Raw genomic sequence first — 21,181 nt, 5'->3', positions numbered from 1 at the left:
CCATGTAGGAATGCCTGGGAATGAGGCTGCTGATGCTGTAGCCAAGGCTGCAGTCCTCCTGCTTCGGCCAGCCTCCCATTGTGTCCCGTCATCTGACATTAGTGGGGTTGTTTGTAAGAGGCTTGTGTCATTGTCGTGGGATACTTGGTCATCACTTCATTTTATTTGCATCTTTGTAAGAACTTTCTGGTGCCCCCCCCCCCCCCCCTTGAGTTTTATTAGATTCTATGTGCTCTTATAATTGTGACTGGGCGCTAATGACCTCAGTAGTTGAGCGCCCTTAAACCCCAAACAACCTCCCCCCCCCCCCCTCCTCCCTCCGGGTCCCAGAGCGCCCTGAGTGGATCGAAGTCACTCTCAGAACTATTCTACAAATTCGGGCTCATTCACCTCGCCACAAATCCGTCACTGTTTCCGTTCCGGACCTGCTTGCTTGCTTACTTTTTTCTACACACATCTGCCGGCCGCGGTGGCCGTGCGGTTCTAGGCGCTGCAGTCCGGAACCGCGGGACTGCTGCGGTCGTAGGTTCGAATCCTGCCTCGGGTATGGATGTGTGTGTTGTCCTTAGGTTAGTTAGGTTTAAGTAGTTGTAAGTTCTAGGGGACTGATGCCCTAAGATGTTAAGTCTCACAGAGCTCAAAGCCATTTTTTTACACGCATCTCCAGACTCTGGTATTACAAGAACATATGTATTTTCACATGGTCTGCACATCCACAGCAAAATAATTCCGAAGATATAGAATGGAAATTAATTCTCTACAAACCTGAAACCTTAGCGATTATCCCATCTGCAAAGATCTTTGTGAGAACTCTAAACAAATAGAGAAAACGATATTTCCTCTCGCGAATCCGATGTCGGTGACGTAACAGATTCCAAATCATCCCTATAATTTACAGTGTCAACAAAGGTGTTTCTCATGTCTAGAGAACAAGCAAACCTCTCTTTCACCTGCTAGATGCACAGACCACAATTGATGTTCCCTCAACTAAGTAAAGGCGCGGAATGTGCAGAAGCAGTCAACCGAACAATTTACATGGGAGAGAACAGCAGTCCAGCACACACACACCTCCATATTCAATCTTCTCAAATTTCCACGTTAACTCAGGTACATTCCTGCATTCCAACACGCCTTTGCATTCGGACGGCTGCTGCTGTTAATGGGAAACGTGACTCATTCCCGCACAGTTCACCGACGGTGCAGGCCAAGCATGCATAGACAGAACGATCCTACGAAATTGTTCACATATGTTTTATCCCTGTATTTACAAATAAATGTTACCATAGTGACCTCAGTTGAATGACACTCATAAATTAGCGAAGTATCGGAAATACACCCTGCTTGACGGCTGGGGCTCAGGAAGTAGAAATATCGGTACCTTTTCTTATGACTTGACATACTCTTCCCATGCTATCACAGTACTCAATGTGAAATCCATACCTTCCTTACGACTGGACATAGTCATTTCCTTTGCCCATGTCCGAACACACACATACTTTATGAGCCTTATGCTCAAATGCGAACATATCACGCGCCCCCTGCTATTAAGTATAGTGCTTCGTCAATAACTGATCGCTGGCGATATGAAATAATACTGAGAAAGTCAACCATAGGTGGACATGTCTCTTTTTGCATGTGCTACCACCATTTGCTGTAGAGGTAGGTTTAACCGCCAGATGTTAAAAAAATAAAAAAAAGCGGTCTTGGTTCTGCAGGTATCAATGTTAATAGCTATACCTGCTTTACAAATCGAGGTACGACATTATCACTAAATGAGGTGGTTTTTTTGTCCAGACAAATTCCGTGACGGCGATCGCAAGAGTATATAGTATCGGACCAACAGCGCGCTTACACGACGCCGACGGTGCAGCCTCGTAATAAAATTACCAAATTTAGAAAGTGATGCGGCTAAGGAATGTGGTATGAAACTGGTATCTGTGAATCCCTTACGCTACCGAAGCTAGATATTTCTACAGTATTTGTAGTACATTCTGTCTCGATCCCATATCAGAGGTTTGGTGATATATCCACTGAGCTATAGGCGATGGTTGATTGAGAATGATCACAAACAGTAGTAGATGGTGTGCTCATTGAAGTAATGTGCACTAGCTTTTCAGATCTCTTGTGTTACGCTATCTGCTAGAAATTATGTCTATGATTAGGAATCAGGTCTTCCTATTTAATCAATTACATGCATTGGATCCTATTGGCAGTTCCTTTAATGATTACGACCACTATTGTCACATTTCTGGCACTTCCATATCTCCAAACGAGCCACCTTTCTCTAACCTGTCTGCTTCAGTAAAATTACAACCTGGTTTTAGTCAACCCCTACACATCTTGCAACTGCCCCTATTTCTACAGCTTTGTGCATTTGATCATCCAAATTTAAGTTGGAACTGAGCAGGAGTCGGAGAAAGATATATCCACACCTTCTGCAACCCATGTAGAAACAGAACGACCTGAGTTACTGCAACAGGACCGTGTTTCGACCATTCGGTGGAAATGCATGCAATGCGGTACATCTCCAAACTCGATACAGATACTACAGTCCGAAGCAGATTTGCGTCCATTCACATCTATCAGTCCAACATGTTATCATCGTTATTCTGCACCATTCAACAGAGAAAAATTGCGAACTATTAAAGCTCCACTAACTTAATCCGATATAGAACTCACCTAGGCTCCATTGTAGGCGGAAGGACACACAGCTGCGATGTGGATTCGACACACACACACACACACACACACACACACACACACACACACACACACACACACACACACACACAGAGAGAGAGAGAGAGAGAGAGAGAGAGAGAGAGAGAGAGAGAGAGAGAGAGAGAGAGAGAGAGAGATCGAATTTACCTGTCAAACTGATGCTGCTGCCTATGGAGAACTATTCTATTAAATATACAGCTTTGATCCATTCCAGAGGGCAGTTTGTTTCATTACCTGTACTGTAAGATGATTACCGTATCCCACTGACAATAATGTAAATTGCAAAAGATTCTCCCTGTGACCCTGTATCGTTGCTTGAAACATTGTTTTCTAACACGCTTTGTACACTGCCATACATTTTGTTTTTCTGCCACAACTTCGAAATCCGTGTCAAGACCTAAACTGACATTAACATGCTCTGATAGACGGCCTCTTACAGAAAACTAGAAACTGCGCGGTGTAAATCATTTTGTTACTCGAGTTACCATAACACGAGACACATGGTGGATGATTTTAAATAAAAGACAGTTACAACATAAGGAAACAGAGTTTGGGTGTGTTGTGAAGAGTTTCCAGACTGATGTCTGAAAGTGATTGATGACCCATATATTTAAACTCATCTGTTACAGTGACTGAATAGATGCTGATTTTGTGTTCCCTTTCGACTGATTTCTCATATGGCACTCATGTACACGATCACTCTTTCTGCGCTAGCAACCCCCAGAAGGTGTCAACCTTTCACAAAACTCATTCTCCAACTCAAACAAGCGCTGTCAGTCAACCATTATGCTAGTTCATTCCGTTCCTCCGCCCCAGGGCCAGACGCCATCCTCATTCAGATGTTGCACCACCTTCCTCTTGTGGGAAAGCACTTTCTGCTTAACATATAAAACGGCATCTGGGCAGACGGCACATTTCGTGGACACTGGCGTGAAGCCACCGTAATACCAATACCTATGCCTGGTAAGGACAAAAACCTTCCTTCTAACTACCGTCCTATCTCTTACCAACTGCGTTTGCAAGGTGATGGAATGTATGATTCATGCCCGGCTGGTGTGGCGGCTTGAGTCCCGCCATTTACTAACGAATGCACAGTGTGGATTTCGAGTGTGGCAGTTCACCCATTTCATGAATGGTTTTCTGTGGAAATCCCAAACTGTGGCAGTGTTTTTCGATTTGGAGAAGGCCTAAAACACCTACTGGAGATCTGGTATCCTCTTTACATGTGGCACTTCCAAAGGCGCCTGCCCTGAATTCTTCGGGCATTTTTAAAAGACTGCGTTTTCTAGGTAAGTGTGCGTCCTGTCTTGTCGGACACCTTTATCCAGAAAAAATGGTGTGCCTCAGGGTTCCATCCTAAGCATCGTTCTCTTTACTATCGCCATTAACCCTATAATGGCCTGTCTCCCGCCGGGCATGTCCGGCTCTTTTTGCTGACAGTTTCGCCATCTATAGCAGTTCCCTACAAACCTGCCTCACTGAACGGCGTCTTCAGCGCTGTCTTTATCGTATTTACTCCTGGAGCATCGACAGTGGCTTTAGATTTTCTACTGACAAAACTGTTTGTATGAATTTCTGATGGCGCAAATAGTTTCTCCCACCATCCCTACATCTAGGGCCTGTTGCCCTTCTGTTCGTTGAAACTAAGAAATTTCTGGGGCTCATGCTTGATAGGAAACACTCTTGGTCCTTCCATGTGTATTACCTGGCAACCTGCTGTAACCAGTCCCTCAATGTCCTACGTGTCCTCAATGGTACTTCCTGGGGTTCTGATCGAACCACCCTCCTCAATTTGTACCAGTCCCTTGTCCATTCGAAACTAGACTATGGGTGCTTTGTTTACGCGTCTGCACTCCCATCCTTCTTAAGTCGTCTCAACACTATACACCATCATGGCATCTGTTCGGCCACAGGAGACTTTCACACCAGCTTGGTTGAGATTCTGTATGCTAAAGCTTCTGAATTACCACTGTCTTACTGCTGTGGCTTCCTCCTCAGCAGGTATGCATGCCGTTTGTCTGCCATGCGTGGCCACCCATCCTGTGCCGCCTCCTTCTTTGTTCGGCACTATTCTTCTGTTACCCCCCTGGAGTCTGATTTCACCACTTGCTACGGTGGCTTAATTTAACACTACCTGCAGCTCTGCCAGTGAGTGAGTGTGTACCCTTCACCACCATCGCTCCGTGAAGTAGCCCATGTTAACCTTGGCTTTCATCCGCTTCCTAAGGACACTACTCCAGTCATAGTCTATCACCTTCAGTTTCACAACCTTCGCATGGAATTTCGCGATAGTTCCTTTGTATAGACTGATGGGTCTCGTACTGACCGTGGGTTCGCGCGAGCCTTCGTCGTTGGGACCCGTGTCATTGGATATTGTCTTCCAGCACATTCCTCAGTATTTACAGCCGAGCTCTTCGCCTTGTATCAGGCCACGGAGTACATCTGGCGACACAGCCTTTCCAGTTGTCCTCTGCTCAGTCTCACTCAATGCCATCCAAAGTCTATGTGCGCTGTACACTGCTCTTCCCTTAGTGCTGCGGGTCCAGGAAAACTGCCACTTGCTCACTCTTGGTGGAGCCAATGTCATCTTTCTGTGGGTCCCTGATCATGTCGGTCTGCCAGAAAACGAGGCTGCTAACGGTGCTGCCAAAGCTTTACTCCTTGTACCTTAGCCCGCGAGCCCCTGTGTACCCTCTGATGACCTCTGCATTGCCGTCTGTCAGAAGGTGGTGTCCCTTTGGCATCACCAATGGTCCTCCCTTCACGGGAATAAACTAAGGCTCCCGGCACCTTGGACGAGCTCCTCTTGGTCCTCCCTCCTGTAGGAGATTATTTTAACTCAGCTGCGTATTGGGCAATGCCTTTTTAGCCATCGTCATTTGCTCAGTGGTGCTGCCCCACCACTTTGTACGCATTGTGCCCAAATTATAAGTGTCTGCCGGAATGCCCCTTTTTTACCAATTGACGTTCCAGCTTGTGTTTGCCTTCTGATTTTTTTGGCGTTTTAGCGAATGTCGCGAGGGCTGCCGACCGCATTTTGGTTTTAATTCACCGAAGCAATATGGCGAAGGCCATTTAACTCTTAGTTTTGGACCTCCATGTCTGGTGATTTTTTTAGCGCTTTTTCCGCGTGCCTGTTTTTAGCTGTCTCCTGTTCTGTCCATTGGGACTGACGTATAGTTTTTTAACTCCTGTGTGTTTATGTTCTATAGTTTTGACTTAGGCGCCTATGACCCCACTTGTTTTTAACGCTCTAAAGTAAAACAAAACGACTTCCATCATTCGGAACACTTCCACTACACAAGTTTCGGAATCAATAAGGCCGATTTCAAGCAAGGGCACTACATGCCCCCGTGAGGCCTTGTCGAGATGTGTGTTCTTGCTCGATACATGTAAATAGATGGTTCGGTTTTTGCTGAACACTTATTTAGTCACCTGCGTTTCAGGTGTTCCATAGGACTGCAGAGATGAGGAAGATCCACTTCTTCCCGCATAATGAGGTCTACAACCTTCCATTCTCCATGTGGGAACTGGAATCGGCTCTATGGCCAGAGACACTGCTTCATTACCGGACGAGATTCATTATGCCATGCTCTGTCATCTGTAACCTGGAGCGTAAAGCCATCTCGTCTCTTCTTTCTGTGAGACCTGGTTTTCAGCACAGTACCCCACTGCTTTAAGCAATATTAATTCTAGTATGGAAACCAGGCAAGGACTGTGGCGCGTCCCTAGCAGTTTCTGGAGTGTAGCCCTTATCAGTGGTATCAGTAAGACTCTTGAGCGCTCGGTCAACCGCCACCTTGTCTGGCTGCTCGAATCCCGAGGTCACCTCAGCCGCTCCCATTACGGTTTGATGTGCTACCATTCCATCCTTGACAGCTTAATCCTGGTGGAGACTGCGATACAGGAGTCGTCCTTACGCCTAAACAATTTGATTTATGTGGTATTTTTACCTCAAAAATACGTAAGACACTAATTCAGCTTCATGAATGAAAACTACATGGACGTCTGACACTTCGTACCCGATCCTTCCTCGACGACTAGCGATTTCGATGTGTCGCTGGTGATGCCGTGTCTGATTGCTATGTTAAAGACCAATGGTGCCCACTCAGGCAGTGCACTCGGTGTCTCATTGTCTGCCATTTCTATCACTAGCATTTCCTCCACAGTCTGGAGCCCTATCAAAAGGATGGGATGACCTCGCAATCTTCTTCTCTTCTTCCTATCTATAATGACGACGAGGCAGCTACAGCTGACCATCAGGAGGCTGAAAACCTCTTTGTAGACAACTGGTTTTGGTTATCACCAGAAAAGACTAAAATTGTGTCAATTTTAACTTGTGCTAGTCTGAGTTTTGACCAACCAGTGCTCGCAGTGGGGATAATATTTTGTTTTCAAGACATTATGCATTTGCGTTTATTATTTGACTCTAAAGTAACTTGGCTCCCACACCTGAAAGACATATGAACATAGGACTTCCAGTTATTGAATATTTTGAAATGCCTTAGTGGAAAAGTGTGGGCAGCTGAGAAGTCCCACCTCTTGCAATTTTATAGGACGTTTTTTCGGTCACGATTATGGCAGTGTGGTCTATGGGTCAGCCCATATTTCCTACCTCAAAAGTTGCACTGTCCACCATGAGGGCATTTGGATATCGACTGGAGCCTTTTGGATCAGCAAAGTTCAGGGTCTGTGTGCAGAGGCTGGAGAACCACCACTCTGGATTCGGCGAGGTATCCTTTTGGCTTGACATGCGCTGAAAATCTGTGTCACATCACTAATTGTCATTTCACTGCAGTGGTGAAACCCAACTTTGAAGGGCTGTTCAGGAATTAGCCCCACGTGAGCAAGCCATTTGGGACACGTGCTACTGACTGTTTCAAGTATCTGGACGTATTGGACCTCCGAATACAGTGTCGGGGATAAAACGCATTGCCGCCTTGGTGTATTCCGAGGTCCAAAGTGATTTTAAGCTTGACGCTGTACAAGAAAACTTGTACTCCAAATTACGTTTTTGCAATTTTCTTTCCATTGTAAGTACGTACCACAGTTTTATCGTTGTTTATACAGATGAATCCGAGCAAGAGAATGTCCTCAGTTGATCCGCTATTCTTTCTTCACAAGGTTTTTAAATTGCATATTCCAGAAGAATCAACAGATTATAATCCAGAGCTACATGGCAATAAGATGCCACTGGAGAAGATCCACAGAAATCACTGTCAAAGGTTCCTTGTCTGTTCCGACTCGCTTAGTGCACTACAAGCACTTCACCAGATGTATTCAGTACATCAGTTGATTCAGCTCCTTATAGTGGCTCCAATACCGTGGCAAGGTGGTGATTTTTTGCTGGATACCTGGCCACATCAGAATGTAGAGAAACGACATGGCCGACAAAGCAGCCAAGGAAGCATGTCAGGATGGTGTTGTCTGTCAGTGTCCCATCCTGCTGCACGTTGTCATATCATTTTATGACCCCCTGTGGGTCTGAGGGTAACAATAGGCCCAAGGTATTACTGCCTGTCATAAGAGGCCACTGAAAGGAGTCTCACACCTTTTGGCCTTTATGTGGTGGTCCCCTGTAGGGTTCGAGCTCATTTTTCAAGTTTTTTCCGAAGACGAGCCAATTGAGGAAGAGCGCCTTACATGGTGTATGATGTCCATCTTGCATTGAGATCTGTAGTCCACTTTCTCGTCGGCGCATTGCAGTCCCACTCATTCTCCATCTCTTGAGTAAAGACACCTTCCTGGGTGCTTTTTCCACCATGCCTATGCAGTGCCACTTTCTGTGCTGACAATGACCATGGACTTCTTTGCACCTCATATCCAGCACGTTAGCCAGTCCATTGTGGTGGGGCCACCGTGTACGCTGTTGGTTGTAGCCTCCTGACAACATAGGGACCGCTCTGCTGATGTCTGCACTGTTAACTCCCCACATATGCCAAAGAGTAGATGCCCATCGCCCTGTGGCATTGAGACTCCCGACAATAGCCATCCTGCCAAGTGGTCTTTGCTGCAGCTGGGTGGAGCCTGTGGGGAGGCCCCCTGGTCGGAGTGGGTGGCATCAGGGCCAATGACACGCGATGAAGCATAGTCCGTCATCTCTTGCTGGTGGTCTGCGCCAGCAGTCTCTAAGCGTGCAAAGTCTTAACTTCAGTGCTAAGAAAAATGATCCCAAGTCGTTCCCCTCCCTGGCCACACCATGGTAGGAATGCCAGGCTAAGGACAGCAGTGAAGCTTATGCACCCTGGCACCTCGCATGCACGGTAGTTGGTGGAGAACCTTTCATGTCCATGAAGCCTCAATTTTTTGTGGAGCGTTTGGAGGACATGTTTGGGGAAGTGGAGGGCTTGTCCAAAATGCCCTCTGGGTCAGTTCTGATAAAAACAGCATCATCTGTCCAGTCACGGGAATTCCTCACTTGTGGCAAGTTGGGGGATGTTTCTCTTACCATCGCGTCCCACAAGAGCTTAAATATGGTCCAGGGTATTATATTCCACAGGCACCTTCTATTGGAGTCAGATGACAAGCTGCACTCCAATTTGGAGAGGCGAGGTGTTCATTTCGTCCGGAGTGTCCATTGGGGTCCGAGGGATAACCAGGTTGCCACTGGTGCCTTGATCATGGTCTTCGAGGGTGACACATTGCCCGACAAGGTCAAGGTGAATGTCTACCGCTGTCATGTCAAGCCACATATCCCTCCCCCGATGCAGTGCTTGAAGTGCTGGAAGTTCTGCCATTTGTCTCCTGCTGTACTTCCAGCCCCACCTGTCGATATTGTGGGCGTCCATCGTATCCCAATACTCCATGTGCCCCTCCTCCCATCTGTGTCAACTGCGGAGAGCATCATTCACTTTGCTCGCCAGACTGCATGATTTTACAGAAAGAGAGGAAAATCGTGAAATATAAGACCCTGGACCGACTGATCTACTGCAACTGTTAATCGGTACTCCTGCTTTCTGCATTCTCCTCCAGGAAACCTGGATCCCGGAAATGCGGACCCCTGCCCTCTGCGGCTATAAGGCATATTACAGGAACCCTAGCGATTATAATCTTGTCACTGTGACGTTCGCCTAGCGACTGGAGCTTTTAAAAAGAGTGCGGTGACCAGTGCCCTGGTGGAGGCTGGAGTCCGTCCGTTGCAGATCTGACATGCACAACTGCTCGCCAGTTACGTTGCACACATTCGTAGTTCTCCTGAGCATCCGAATTACCGTCTCCTTTTTTCCACCCGCAGCAGTTCATCTCCTGCATCGGTGGCCCAGGTCAGGGCTAACAATTGCGGTTTGCGTGCGATCCCTTCTGTCTGAACTGGAGTCCTTTCCTTTACCGTCTCCCATCCAGGTCCGTCTGCGTACCCGGCTACGGCCACAGAGGCCATTTTGAACAGCATTCCTTGCCCGATGGCTGCAGAGCTGGTGGCCATCCCTCGTGAACTTCAGTATATCCGTTCACGTCCCGGAGACTTGTTTTTTCTGTGTACTGACTCCTTGAGCAGCCTACAAGCTATCACCCGGTGCTACCCTCGCCGTCCTTAGGCAGCGTCCATCCAGGAGTCCGTCTGTGCCGTGGACCAGTCCCGTCGTTCAGTGTTGATGTTGATCCCAGGACACGTCGGCATCCCTGGCAACGAACATGCCGACAGGTTGGCAAAACAGGCTACGCGGAAACCGCTTCTGGAGGTTGGCACCTCTGAACCTGACCTGCGCTCTGATTACGCTGTAGGGTTTTTCGGCTTTGGGAGACGGAATGGCGTAACAGTATGCACAACAAACTGCGTGTCATTAAGGAGACTACACATGTGTGGAAGTCTTCCATGCGGGCCTCTCACAGGGATCAGTTGTCCTCTGCCGGCACCGTATTGGCCACGCTTGGGCGACCCACGGTTACCTCCTGTGCCGTGAAGACCTGCCTGAGTGTCGGTGCGGCGCCCGGTTGACAGTGGACCATATTCTGGTGCATTGTCCCACTTTCACTACCAAGTGACGAAATCTGGTGTTACCGGCCGCTAATTTTATCTGACAACGCCTCATTGGCTGATTTAGTTTCGCGTTTTAATCATGAGGGTGGGTTTTATTATTTGATGTCAGTTTTAGTGCATGTCCTTTGTCCCTCTGTGCCCTCCACCCTAGTGCTTCTAGGGTGGAGGTTTTAATGTGTAGCACAGTGGCCGGCTTCTCTAGTGGCTGGCTTCTCCTTATTTTTTTTATCTCGTGGTCAGCCAGCCATGGTAATTTGCTTTGTTGTTTTAACCTCTTCATCCCGTTTCTTACGTTTCTGTGATTTTCTTGTCCTCTTTTGTCCATTTACATTTTTGTTGCCATTCATCGTTCCTGTGATTTTTTCCCCTTTCATTCCGTTTTGAGTTGTCAGTCTCATTTATTTTATTCTTACACTTGTGGCATTGTTTTATTCGGAACAAGGGGCTGATGACCTTGTAGTTTGGTCCATTTCCCCCTCTTTTAACTCAACCAACAAAGCAACCATCATGTTCTGACAGACGCATCATGCATCAGTGGGAGGCCGAATGGTTGAAGGTGACGAAAAACGAACTGCAGTCGCTTTAATCGACCATAAAGGCATGGCGGACTTCGCCAATCTCATCACTGAAAAGAGGTTCTGCTTACCAGCCTGCGCATCGGACGTAACTCTTTAACACATGGCTTCCTCCTCCGGCGGGAGGATCCACTACTCTGCTCAGAGCAGCATATTTTGTCAACGAGTGTCTTACATGATGATATCAGGGCACCCTCAGTCTCGGTGGAGATCTGCCTACCATCCTTGCCGATTCAGGTTCCAGTGATTCAAAAGTGGTGAAATTTTGTGAACTGGTAGGCCTTACCCGTAAATTGATGGGGAAGGGAGATAGACTTTAATGCATTATAACCTGCTCTGCATGTGGGAATAGCCTTCGTCGCCACCTATGAGATTGGTATGCTGACTTTTCGTCAGGACGCTGATACGATCGTGAGCGACCCCTCACCTAAAATCATCATGCTGGAAGCGTCTGAGTTATGTAACCACCGTGTCACATAATGGTGCATTGTTGCTGTACACTACTGCCTATCCAATACAGACGGTTGTAGAGTTATTTTCCTTGAAATGCGGACTCCGAATTGCCGCGGGATACTCCCACTTCATCGAGGAACTTGGCAATTTTATTTAAACTCCTTTAGTGGCTTGCTGTGGCACTGTGAAGCAGGGCTTTCAGTGTGTAAGAGCTCTACAGTCAGGTTCCTGGGGGGGAGAAATGATACTTAACTTCATTTCTTCTTTGTAACACTTAAAACTTTGACTACCCGTCGCAGATTTTCTACTTAGTGTGAGAGCCCCTAGTATGAAATGAGTGTGTGACTTTGTTGGCTGGGAGACCCCATCCGGGGAAGTTCGGCCGCCAAGTGCAAGTCTTATTGCAGTCGACGCCGGTGATGAGGATGAAATAACACAACACCCAGTCCACGTGTGGAGAAAATATCCAACCCGGCCCGGAATCGAATCCGGGCCCGTTGCTTGGGAGGTAAGCCCGTAACCTCACAGCTAAGCAGGCGGACCTCCTAGTAGAAATATCGCACAGACACAGCACTTAGCAGTACGTCCATTTTGGTGGACGATATCTATCCGACGCAGATTTAACTTTCTGCGACCTCCTTTTTCATTCCTGTTTCGCCAGTCCACATTCTACTGTTTCTCATTCCTTCCTTTCCCTACTGTTGAATTCCATTCCCACCCCCACCCAAAAAATTAACCGATCAATCAATTTTCATCTCCTTTGCTCCCTTAACTATTTGGTAAATTTCTTTCATCTCATCATAAATTCTTTCAGTATCTTCATATGCGGAGCTAATCGGCATGTAAATTGTACTGCTCTGGGTGTTGGATTTGTGTCTGTTTTGGCTTCGATAATGTGTTTGCTTCCCTGATAATAGTAGCACATACGCATTCGTATTTATTCATTATTAGATCTGCTCATACATTAGTCCTATTTGACTCTGTATTTATAACCTTGCATTCACCTGACCGGAAGACCTATTCTTCCAGCCACTGCACTTCCATTAATTCCCATAAGATCTAACTTCAGCCTATTCATTTCACGTTTTAAATTATATTCTCTAACTGCAGATAAAGGTATCCAACATTCCACTCTCTGGTCCGTAGAAACCCAGATTTGTTTTTCCTGATATCGTCCTGGGTTTTGAACTCCCGAAGGTCTCAATGAAGGATTATTTTACACCCGGAATATCTTATTGTCGAGGGTGCCATCCTCATTTAACCAGACAGTTGAGCTGCGTGTCTGCGAGAAATATTAGTTTTCTCTTTGCTGAATCTGTGCTGCAGTAGCAAATAGCGAGGTGGACTAGGCCGAGATGGCGTGGCTTGTGCACTTGAGCGATGCAGATATAAGTTACCGTTCCGTAGGTCCAACCGCTTCAAAGATTTCTTTAGGTTGGCCAGCTGAAACATGGTTCCTGAACAGGGGTAGGAGCGATTTAGTAGTTCCAGGGTCTTGTAGTAGCGTTCTCTCTTCCCGCACACGGGGTCCTGGGTTCCATTCCCTGCGGGGTCAGGGATTTTCACCTGCTTCGAGATGACTGGGTGTTTGTGTTGTCCTCATCATTTCATCATCATTCATGAAAGTGGCGACATTGGGCTGAGCAGAGGTGTGGACTTTGCACGGGCGCTGATAACCGCGCAGTTGAGCGTCCCATAAACCAATCATCATCATCTTCCTTAAGAGTACATTGGTCACTTCGGAGTGTTGTTGATGATGTAGGGATGGTACGAGGCGATCATCTGATCCTCGATTGGTGCCGTAAGTAATGGTAATGAAGTGGCTTATTTGCAAGTTGGTTGTCGGTTATACGGAATTAGATCAGTAAGACGGGTCGACGTGTATTCGTTAAAAATAGTAAGAAGGACCTGTCGCGTTTGGAAGTGCCGTTGAGCACATGGTGAATGACGTTACCCAGTAGCCCGCATCTCGTGGTCGTGCGGTAGCGTTCTCGCTTCCCATGCCCGGGTTCCCGGGATCGATTTCCGGCGGGGTCAGGGATTTTCTCTGCCTCGTGATGGCTGGGTGTTGTGTGATGTCCTTAGGTTAGTTAGGTTTAAGTAGTTCTAAGTTCTAGGGGACTGATGACCATCGATGTTAAGTTCCATAGTGCTCAGAGCCTTTTGAACCATTTTTTGAACGTTGCCCAGTACATTGGTGTACCAAACAGACTATTCTACGTATCTAGTTGGAATTGTGCCACTCACAGCCATGTAACAAGACGTAAAAGTTGAAGGAAAAAAAAAAGAGCATAACCAATGGTGACCAAGAGAGGAATATCACGTCTTGCCAGTGAAAAATTTCTCAAACCAACTACCTACTGTAGGTGAAAGCATGGAAACCAGTATTCGAGTTAATATTTCGATGGAAACTGTTTGTAATGGGCATGAGGATTCGTATACTTCGGAAAAGGCCATTTCTGACAGTAGCACACGACACCGGTGGTCAAACGCAGATGCAGGATAGTAGCTGACTGGAGGTGTGTGATGTGGTCCGACGAGTTGCGATTTTCTCTTTTCAGCGGATGCAAGGCTCCAATAAGGCGTTTATCCCGTAGGGTGTGGAGGACGTAGTTGAAGCCGAATATGGTTGTGTTGTTGTTTTGGGAATGTCTTTGGCCTACTGATTCAGGTTTCCGAGAATATGAAGCAGATGTTTATCTCAACATTTTCGACGACCAAGTTTAGCCCATCCTTTTACATTATGATGAACATGCTGTGGACACTCCCGTCTGCAAGGTGACTGCACCCACACGTTCGTAGTTTGAAGAACGCCTGAGGCACTCTACCGCACTTAGACTGTCCCGCAAAGTCACCCGATCGTCATTCCATATAATGCGGGTATGTCTGGCACTATTTGGAACAAAATTAACATTCCCGCACTTCGGTAGCTGTATGGATGTAATCATCAAGGCTTGGCTTGAGCAGGATGTGGAAACATACTGGTACTATCACTATCACTATCAAGGTTAGAGGAGAGATTACGCTGCATTAGGGTGACATCTCCAAGGGGGTTCCGAATTATTTTTGTCCCGTGTGCTTATTTTCCACCAAACGTGACCCCCACGCGTAAATTTAATCAGGTGGCCTTGACTTTCTGGTCACTTCAGCACCTTTGAATCTCCACCCTCTTGGTGTCACAGTGGCTAATCTCCAGTTCTTATATACGCTGAATAAAAAAAATTTCCTTCGCGTCTCACTTGCCACCAACCTGGTTTTGTTCGGGCGGAGGCCTAGCCGCGAAGGAAGCACACGCGTCGCCTCATAAAACCGCTACAGGACCCCCGCCTAACGTCTCCACAGGATGTTTGCCGCGCTCGCGAGAGATAAGGCAGAGGGTGAAGGGGAGGGGAGGTCACAGTGTGCCGGCTGACATCGATCGCAGCCGCCGGGCATGCGTGGTAGCGGTCGCCTAGCAACGGCGCACCAGCATCCAGCGCCGAGCGGCGGCAGCGGGCGACCCCGGGCGCTCAGTGTGTAGCAGACAGCGATGGCGCGAGGTCGTGTTCCGTGGATGCGGCGACGCCAGCCGCCGCGATGACCGCCGACGACGTTCGCCCGCCACCGCAAGATGCTCAAGCGGAGGAAAAAGCACTGGCGTGAGCTCGTTGTCGATCCGTGACATGCGAGGGCCTCTCCGGTTCTGGACTGCCCCGTTCTTCCCTTTCCGCGTCGCGTAATTTTTTTTTTCCGGTTTCTCCGCTAGTACACACGAGCTATTCGTTCCGTCTATTGCCGAGTGCGTCGAGCTTAAGAAAAAATAAGAAAGTATTTATAAAACGCTCGTGCAAACTCTTTCAAAATTGCCGTCAGATTCCGTGTTCCGAAAACTCAATCGGGTAATTAATTTTTCGTATTCGGAGCGAAATTGTGCCGTGAAGGAAGCAGTGGTGATTCCGTGTGTGGACCTGCAGTACAAGAAGAAAAGTATTAAGGAAAAGGAACTGCCGCCGTCGTCGTCGTCCGTTGTAATCCGACCGTAGTGTTTCGAAAGTGGTGTAAATTTTTGTAAATTTGATAGCTTCGCATCCGTTTAGTTGGGTGGCCGCGCTTCGCCGTAGAGAACTGTGACTAGTCGCGCAGTGTTGTAAATAACGATGTCCGTCTTCAGGTTCGGTACGATCCGCAGCCCGCCGAGGCGTCCGACCGTGCAGAGCTCCGAACAGAGCCCCTTCTGGTGAGTATTCCGCGCCGCCATTGCAGGCAGCTAGCTCTCGCCCCCAGCCAGCCTGGCTGTTCCGTCTGTAACGGCTGTTACCCTTCCGTTTCTGTCTCGCAAGTGAAGCTACAGGAGCTCTCGCTAAAGATGACTCGTGGTAGCATTGAGAATCCGTTGGGCATGGAAGCAGTAGAGATGTCTTTGTTCGCTGGAGTCCTGTATCATTGATGAGCGAGTAGCGTGGTTATGATGATAGCGCATGGAGGGGAGTCTCGCCAGCTAGGAAGCCCATTTTATGCGTTGTTACAAATACGGTATCTAAAGTTTTGCTTCATCTTAGCACATGACTATTACTACTCTTTATTATGGCGATCTATGTTGCACTAATTACCTGAGCAAGTTTTTAACTTAATTTCGTTGCTGTTGTTGATTTTGTCCAGCGTCCCGATTTACTTACCCATCTTATTCCAAAAACTAGCTGATGCTACATATCAAATGATCACCTCGTCGGCGGGGTATTAAATCATTATCTACCTTGTGTCCAACGGTAAAGAATCTGTACCTATTTTCTTGTACGTAACAATCGAGGAACTGTTAAAATATTCATGTTTTCATCGATACATGTAATATTTGATGTGGTTTCATTGTTTCGTGTAACTATCTGCGTGGGATATCGTCACCCATTGTATGGGGGAAGGATGTTCTTGAAGTTAACGAGATATGGACCAAAGATCTCATAGACACCTGATAGCTGTTGAATTATATTATCAACTCTTTACTTTGCTCTCCTTTCCCGTATCTAATATTGTTTGGTTTCAGAACCGCCCCCCCCCCCCTCTCTCTCTCCTCCCCTCCGTCCCTCCTTTCTCCCTCCATCCACTCTCGGTATCGCATGTAAATTCAACTGAAACTATGACGGAAAAAATAATTTTGTATTGTTAAATTTATTTCGTTCGGGATTGTTCACTATGATCGCGTAACAAAATAAATTACTATGTAGCTTGTAAATAACTTTGGGCATAATTGCAAAAAGTAATCGCTGTATTTTTCACTAAACGTAATACGTAATGTCTACCTTCATGATATTTCTATGACCTGTTTTTTGCTGTCCTCGCTTAGCCATGGAACCTCTGTTTCCCTTTTCTTAATAACTTGCCAAAATTTTTTCTCTGAATAAGCATTTATCTTCTGTTGTTTTTTTTTCGCTTGTTTTAGACTTTTATTTGGTCTAGTCAGACCTGTTAGATTTCTTTTGTAGGCTATCGGCAACATATTCCAGTGAAATATCGGTTCCTGTTGGGGAATAAGGCGTTTTGTAAAGTTTTTGGGTGGTAATGAGGTTAGCGGTCTCGTTAGTTTACGTTTTGTGTAGTTTAGAGTCGCTTGTTACTTTCGTCGCATTTCTCTTTGCGATGGTGCTGTGTTGTTCCCAGCGACGACTTCGTGTAATGATGACCGCGTTGCTGTAGAGGGCCGCCAGTACATTGGTAGCGGTTTGGCGTGTCTAAATGAACAAAATTTTGGACTCTAAAAGATGCTCGAACAGACGACTAAGAAGAAGAAGAAATTTGCTGAAGAAACTATAGCTTTTAAACTACTGTCGTGTATGTGATAGGAGTGAACAGTGTTCTCAATAGTGTCGTACGGTTATTACATAAAAACAAAAAAAATTGTACGTTCAGTGTTGCCAACGTTGAAAGTGGTGTGTGTGTGGGTGTGTGTGTGTGAGAGAGAGAGAGAGAGAGAGAGAGATGGCAAGCGTGTTTGTTTTTTTTGACGGTGTGTGACGCTGGGCCCGGCTTTCCTTTCGTATTTCAGACGGTAGCCCAGCTAGCATTGGTGCCGTGTGTCAGCGCGCTGGGCGCTTGATTTATAAATAGAATCATTTAGAGGGGGCTCAGGGCGCATAATACACATCTGCGCGGCACATTGTCTTCCTGTTCGCAGCTGGTGCGGTCCCCTCGCTGTCCGTCCCGTGTTCCCACCAGCCCAGCTGGGTGCGACTTCCATTGGGTCACCAGCCCAACGGCTGTTGCCAGTTTGCCGTTAAACACGGAACTGTGGGCTCTGCCATCACCAACGCTGTAGCTATGCGTGTCGTAACTTCTTACTAGAATAGGCGAGTAGTAAGAAGTAGTACGTCTGATAAAATCATGTTCGTAGTATGTCAATTTGTCAAGACTTTATCATACACTCTTGGTGGTATCCCAAGACAAAATAAGACACGAACAAAATACCAATATTGGTCTTAGCCGCAGTAAACGTTTGCAACATTGTGAAGTTGCTCGTCACTGTCAGCAATGGAGCCTTTTGGACTGTATTGAACGTCATTCTACCGATGTCTGTGTAAATGTGATGGCAGACAGCTGTGCGCTATGATGATGATCGTTGTATACACTAACATTGAAGGAATTGGTAGCACCAGGTACCATTTTCTGTGATGAGGGTTTTTATGTAATGTGGATCATGGGACTCCAACGATGTTGACTGGAATACACTCCTTGAAATTCCGAAGACAACGGGGATAAAAACAAAAACAAAACTGCAGTTATAAGAGTTGAGAGATATGAAAGGGAGACAGTAGATGAGAAAGAACTAAAATACGGCTGTAGCCTATCCCTTATGTTGTTCAGTCTGTCCGTTAAGCAGGTTGTGAATGAAGCAAGGGAGAAATCTGAACAGGGAATTAAAATTCAGGGAATGAAACAAAGAAAAAACTTCGTTTCTTCGTGAAATTATAATCATTTCAGAGGCAGCAAAGGACCTGGAAGATCCGTAGAGTGGAATGCACATTGTCACGAAAATAGGTTACGAGATGAACAGCAAAAAAGGCAGGGGAGGATAATAGTGCAGTCTAATTAAATCAGATAATACTGATTTAGATTGGGTTGAGAGGCAGTAATAGTAGTAAACCAATTTCGCTCTTAGGGTTGCATGTTATATCGTATTTACTTCTGCTGTTAGACTGGCGCAATAAGAAGAATAGCTTTCCTGAAAAAGATAATTTGTATGGTGGTGGTGGTGTCCGGAGTCCGAAGACTTGTTTGCTCTACTTTATCCTGTGCAAGCCTCGTCGTCTCCGGATACCTACTGCAACCTGCGTCCATTTAAAGCTGCTTGCTGTGTTCATCTCTTGGTCCCCTTCGACAATTCCCCCCCCCCCCCCCCCCTCCCTATGCTCCTCCCACACACTATTCTCCCAGTAAATTCATAATTTTTGAGAAAACAGAGTACACGCTATTGAAATGTGGTATTAAAGAAGAATACTGAAGATTAAATGGGTAAATCGGATAACTAAAAAGGAGGTACTGTCAGCTGATATAAACGACACATCCTTAGCCAACTAAGAATGCTCGATTTTGTAGTGGTGTGTGAGTGAGTGAGAGAGAGAGAGGGGGGGGGGGGGGGAATTATAGAGGGACTGCAGGGCTTAAGTACATTAAACAGGTTCAAACTGGCGTGGAATGCGGTAATTATGAAGGGATGAAGAGCCCGTTACAGATTAGGGTCCATGGACGGAAGACCGCAACTACTTTCCTTGATGTTTGAAGGTCGATGGCAGTGTGTCGAACACACAGCAAGTAAAGTTAAGACTGATAACGCATCGTTTTGCACAATTGGTATACCCCATTGGACTGTACCAGGAGTCTTAATACTCTTGCATTCCAAATAAATCGTAAGGTTAAATCGAAGTCATTTCATCACTTCATTATTATACGCTATAGCAGGCAAGTCAGCTTTGTGCTTCATATATAGATGGTAGCTCTCGACAGATCTACAAGTGTAATACTTATATTTTTAACATATGTTGCCGTTTAAATACGGGTTCATTCGCGGACCGTGTAAGACATACCATGTCTGTTTGCGTACTATACCCGTGGTGTAAGCATTCTCTCTGCAATATGGTAGATGAGAGCGGCTAAATCGGTAAAAATCGAACTCTGCTGACTAGCTGTGAATGTTTTGCGGTCGCTACCAACTACAACTATCCGACAACAAAGTAACAAATCAAATCTCAACAAATATGATTATTTCAAACTCATTTACATGTGACATTTCAGCTATTGTTAACTCGACGGATTCACTATTGAATCTGTAGACGCACTAACAGTGTTCTTTGCTAACTATAAAGCAAACAATACTAATCGACGTAATTCGATTTCTATCGACTTACCTACTCCGTTAGTCACGTCGTCAAGAGCCTTCCTAGAATGCGCACATAGGGTACTTCTATGGTACGAGCACCAAATCAACACATCAGTATTTGATACATTTTCGATTTTACTCAGGGGCAATCAGACTCTGTAAATGTGTAGTTTATTAGTTTGAGGGAGTAAAGTAGAGCATGAAACAGCGATTCGTTTTGCTTTCTTTTCCCTGACCACGCTGCTTTTTTCAGACCTTAGTGATCTGCTAGAAAATGGAAGAACTGTTATTTTAAAGTTGTTTTAGGCTTTGATATATTCACACAAATAGATCTCGTGTGTCAGCGCTCATTCGGCATGCTCCAGGTTTCATGCAGTTTGCGGGAAACACTCTCAAATGGACGGTACGGAGTGCTCTCGTCGATTTCCTTCATACTCACAGGATCCGAAGATCCGTGGCCGGACATCAGTTTCCTAAGAAAGTACGACGCAGTTATAAAAAAAAGAAAAATAAGCTTAGATGATTTCCGAGCTTTTGAAGTGTAAAACATTTGCAGATTATTAACAAAGCAATAAAACCCAGAGTCCTTAAAGAATTGCCCTCCCATGAATAAATTCAAGCGTCAGATACTTGAAAATGAGCTAATGTGTTAAATATTTGACGTTAAGCACGTGAGCTAGAAGTGGTTCAGAAAGTATTTGATACATGCGAAATGCCTTGTTAATGTTATCTACATCAATAATAGCGTTCAATTTCCAGAAATAAATTTGATTTTTTACTCGATGTTTCGCATTTTTGTACGTTTGAATTAATTGTGACTACCTGGATTAATGAAAATAATTTTTTAAAATTAATTTCACATTTAATGTTTCCATTTCTTAATAAAAATCGAATTCAAAGAAAGTAAAAATGCTTCTAGTGAGATTCGAACCTGTGATTTTATTATTACAACCAGATTGCGGTGCGTGCTGAACTACTGAAAAATTCGTTAACGTGCAACAAATGTTTTAAACAGCGTTCGGAACTCTTCTAATCTTCAAAGGCAATTATTCACCTTTTATTTTATTTTTACTTTTTATTGCCCGACGTTGCTCTACGAAATTGATCTCC

General features: G+C 45.8%; 1 protein-coding gene across 6 annotated transcripts in view; it reads left to right on the top strand.

Moving 5' to 3' along the window:
* LOC126273053 (centrosomin-like) overlaps positions 1-21,181 on the top strand; it is a 420,328-nt gene that overhangs the window by 89,767 nt on the left and 309,380 nt on the right. For 2 of the 6 annotated variants that reach the window (XM_049976453.1, XM_049976452.1), the window contains exon 1: positions 15,196-15,943. The exons of 3 other annotated variants lie outside the window; for them this stretch is intronic. In XM_049976453.1, the coding sequence (XP_049832410.1) occupies positions 15,864-15,943 (80 nt within the window). In that variant the 5' untranslated portion in view covers positions 15,196-15,863. Of the gene's footprint in view, positions 1-15,137; positions 15,944-21,181 lie in introns of those variants that run through there. One more of the 6 variants, XM_049976450.1, reaches the window with a different exon arrangement.

This window comes from Schistocerca gregaria, chromosome 5 (assembly GCF_023897955.1).
Source record: "Schistocerca gregaria isolate iqSchGreg1 chromosome 5, iqSchGreg1.2, whole genome shotgun sequence".
Taxonomy (NCBI): Eukaryota; Metazoa; Arthropoda; class Insecta; order Orthoptera; family Acrididae; genus Schistocerca; species Schistocerca gregaria.
The sequence above is the reverse complement of the archived record's forward strand: the minus strand, read 5'-3'. Positions and strand labels throughout refer to the sequence as shown.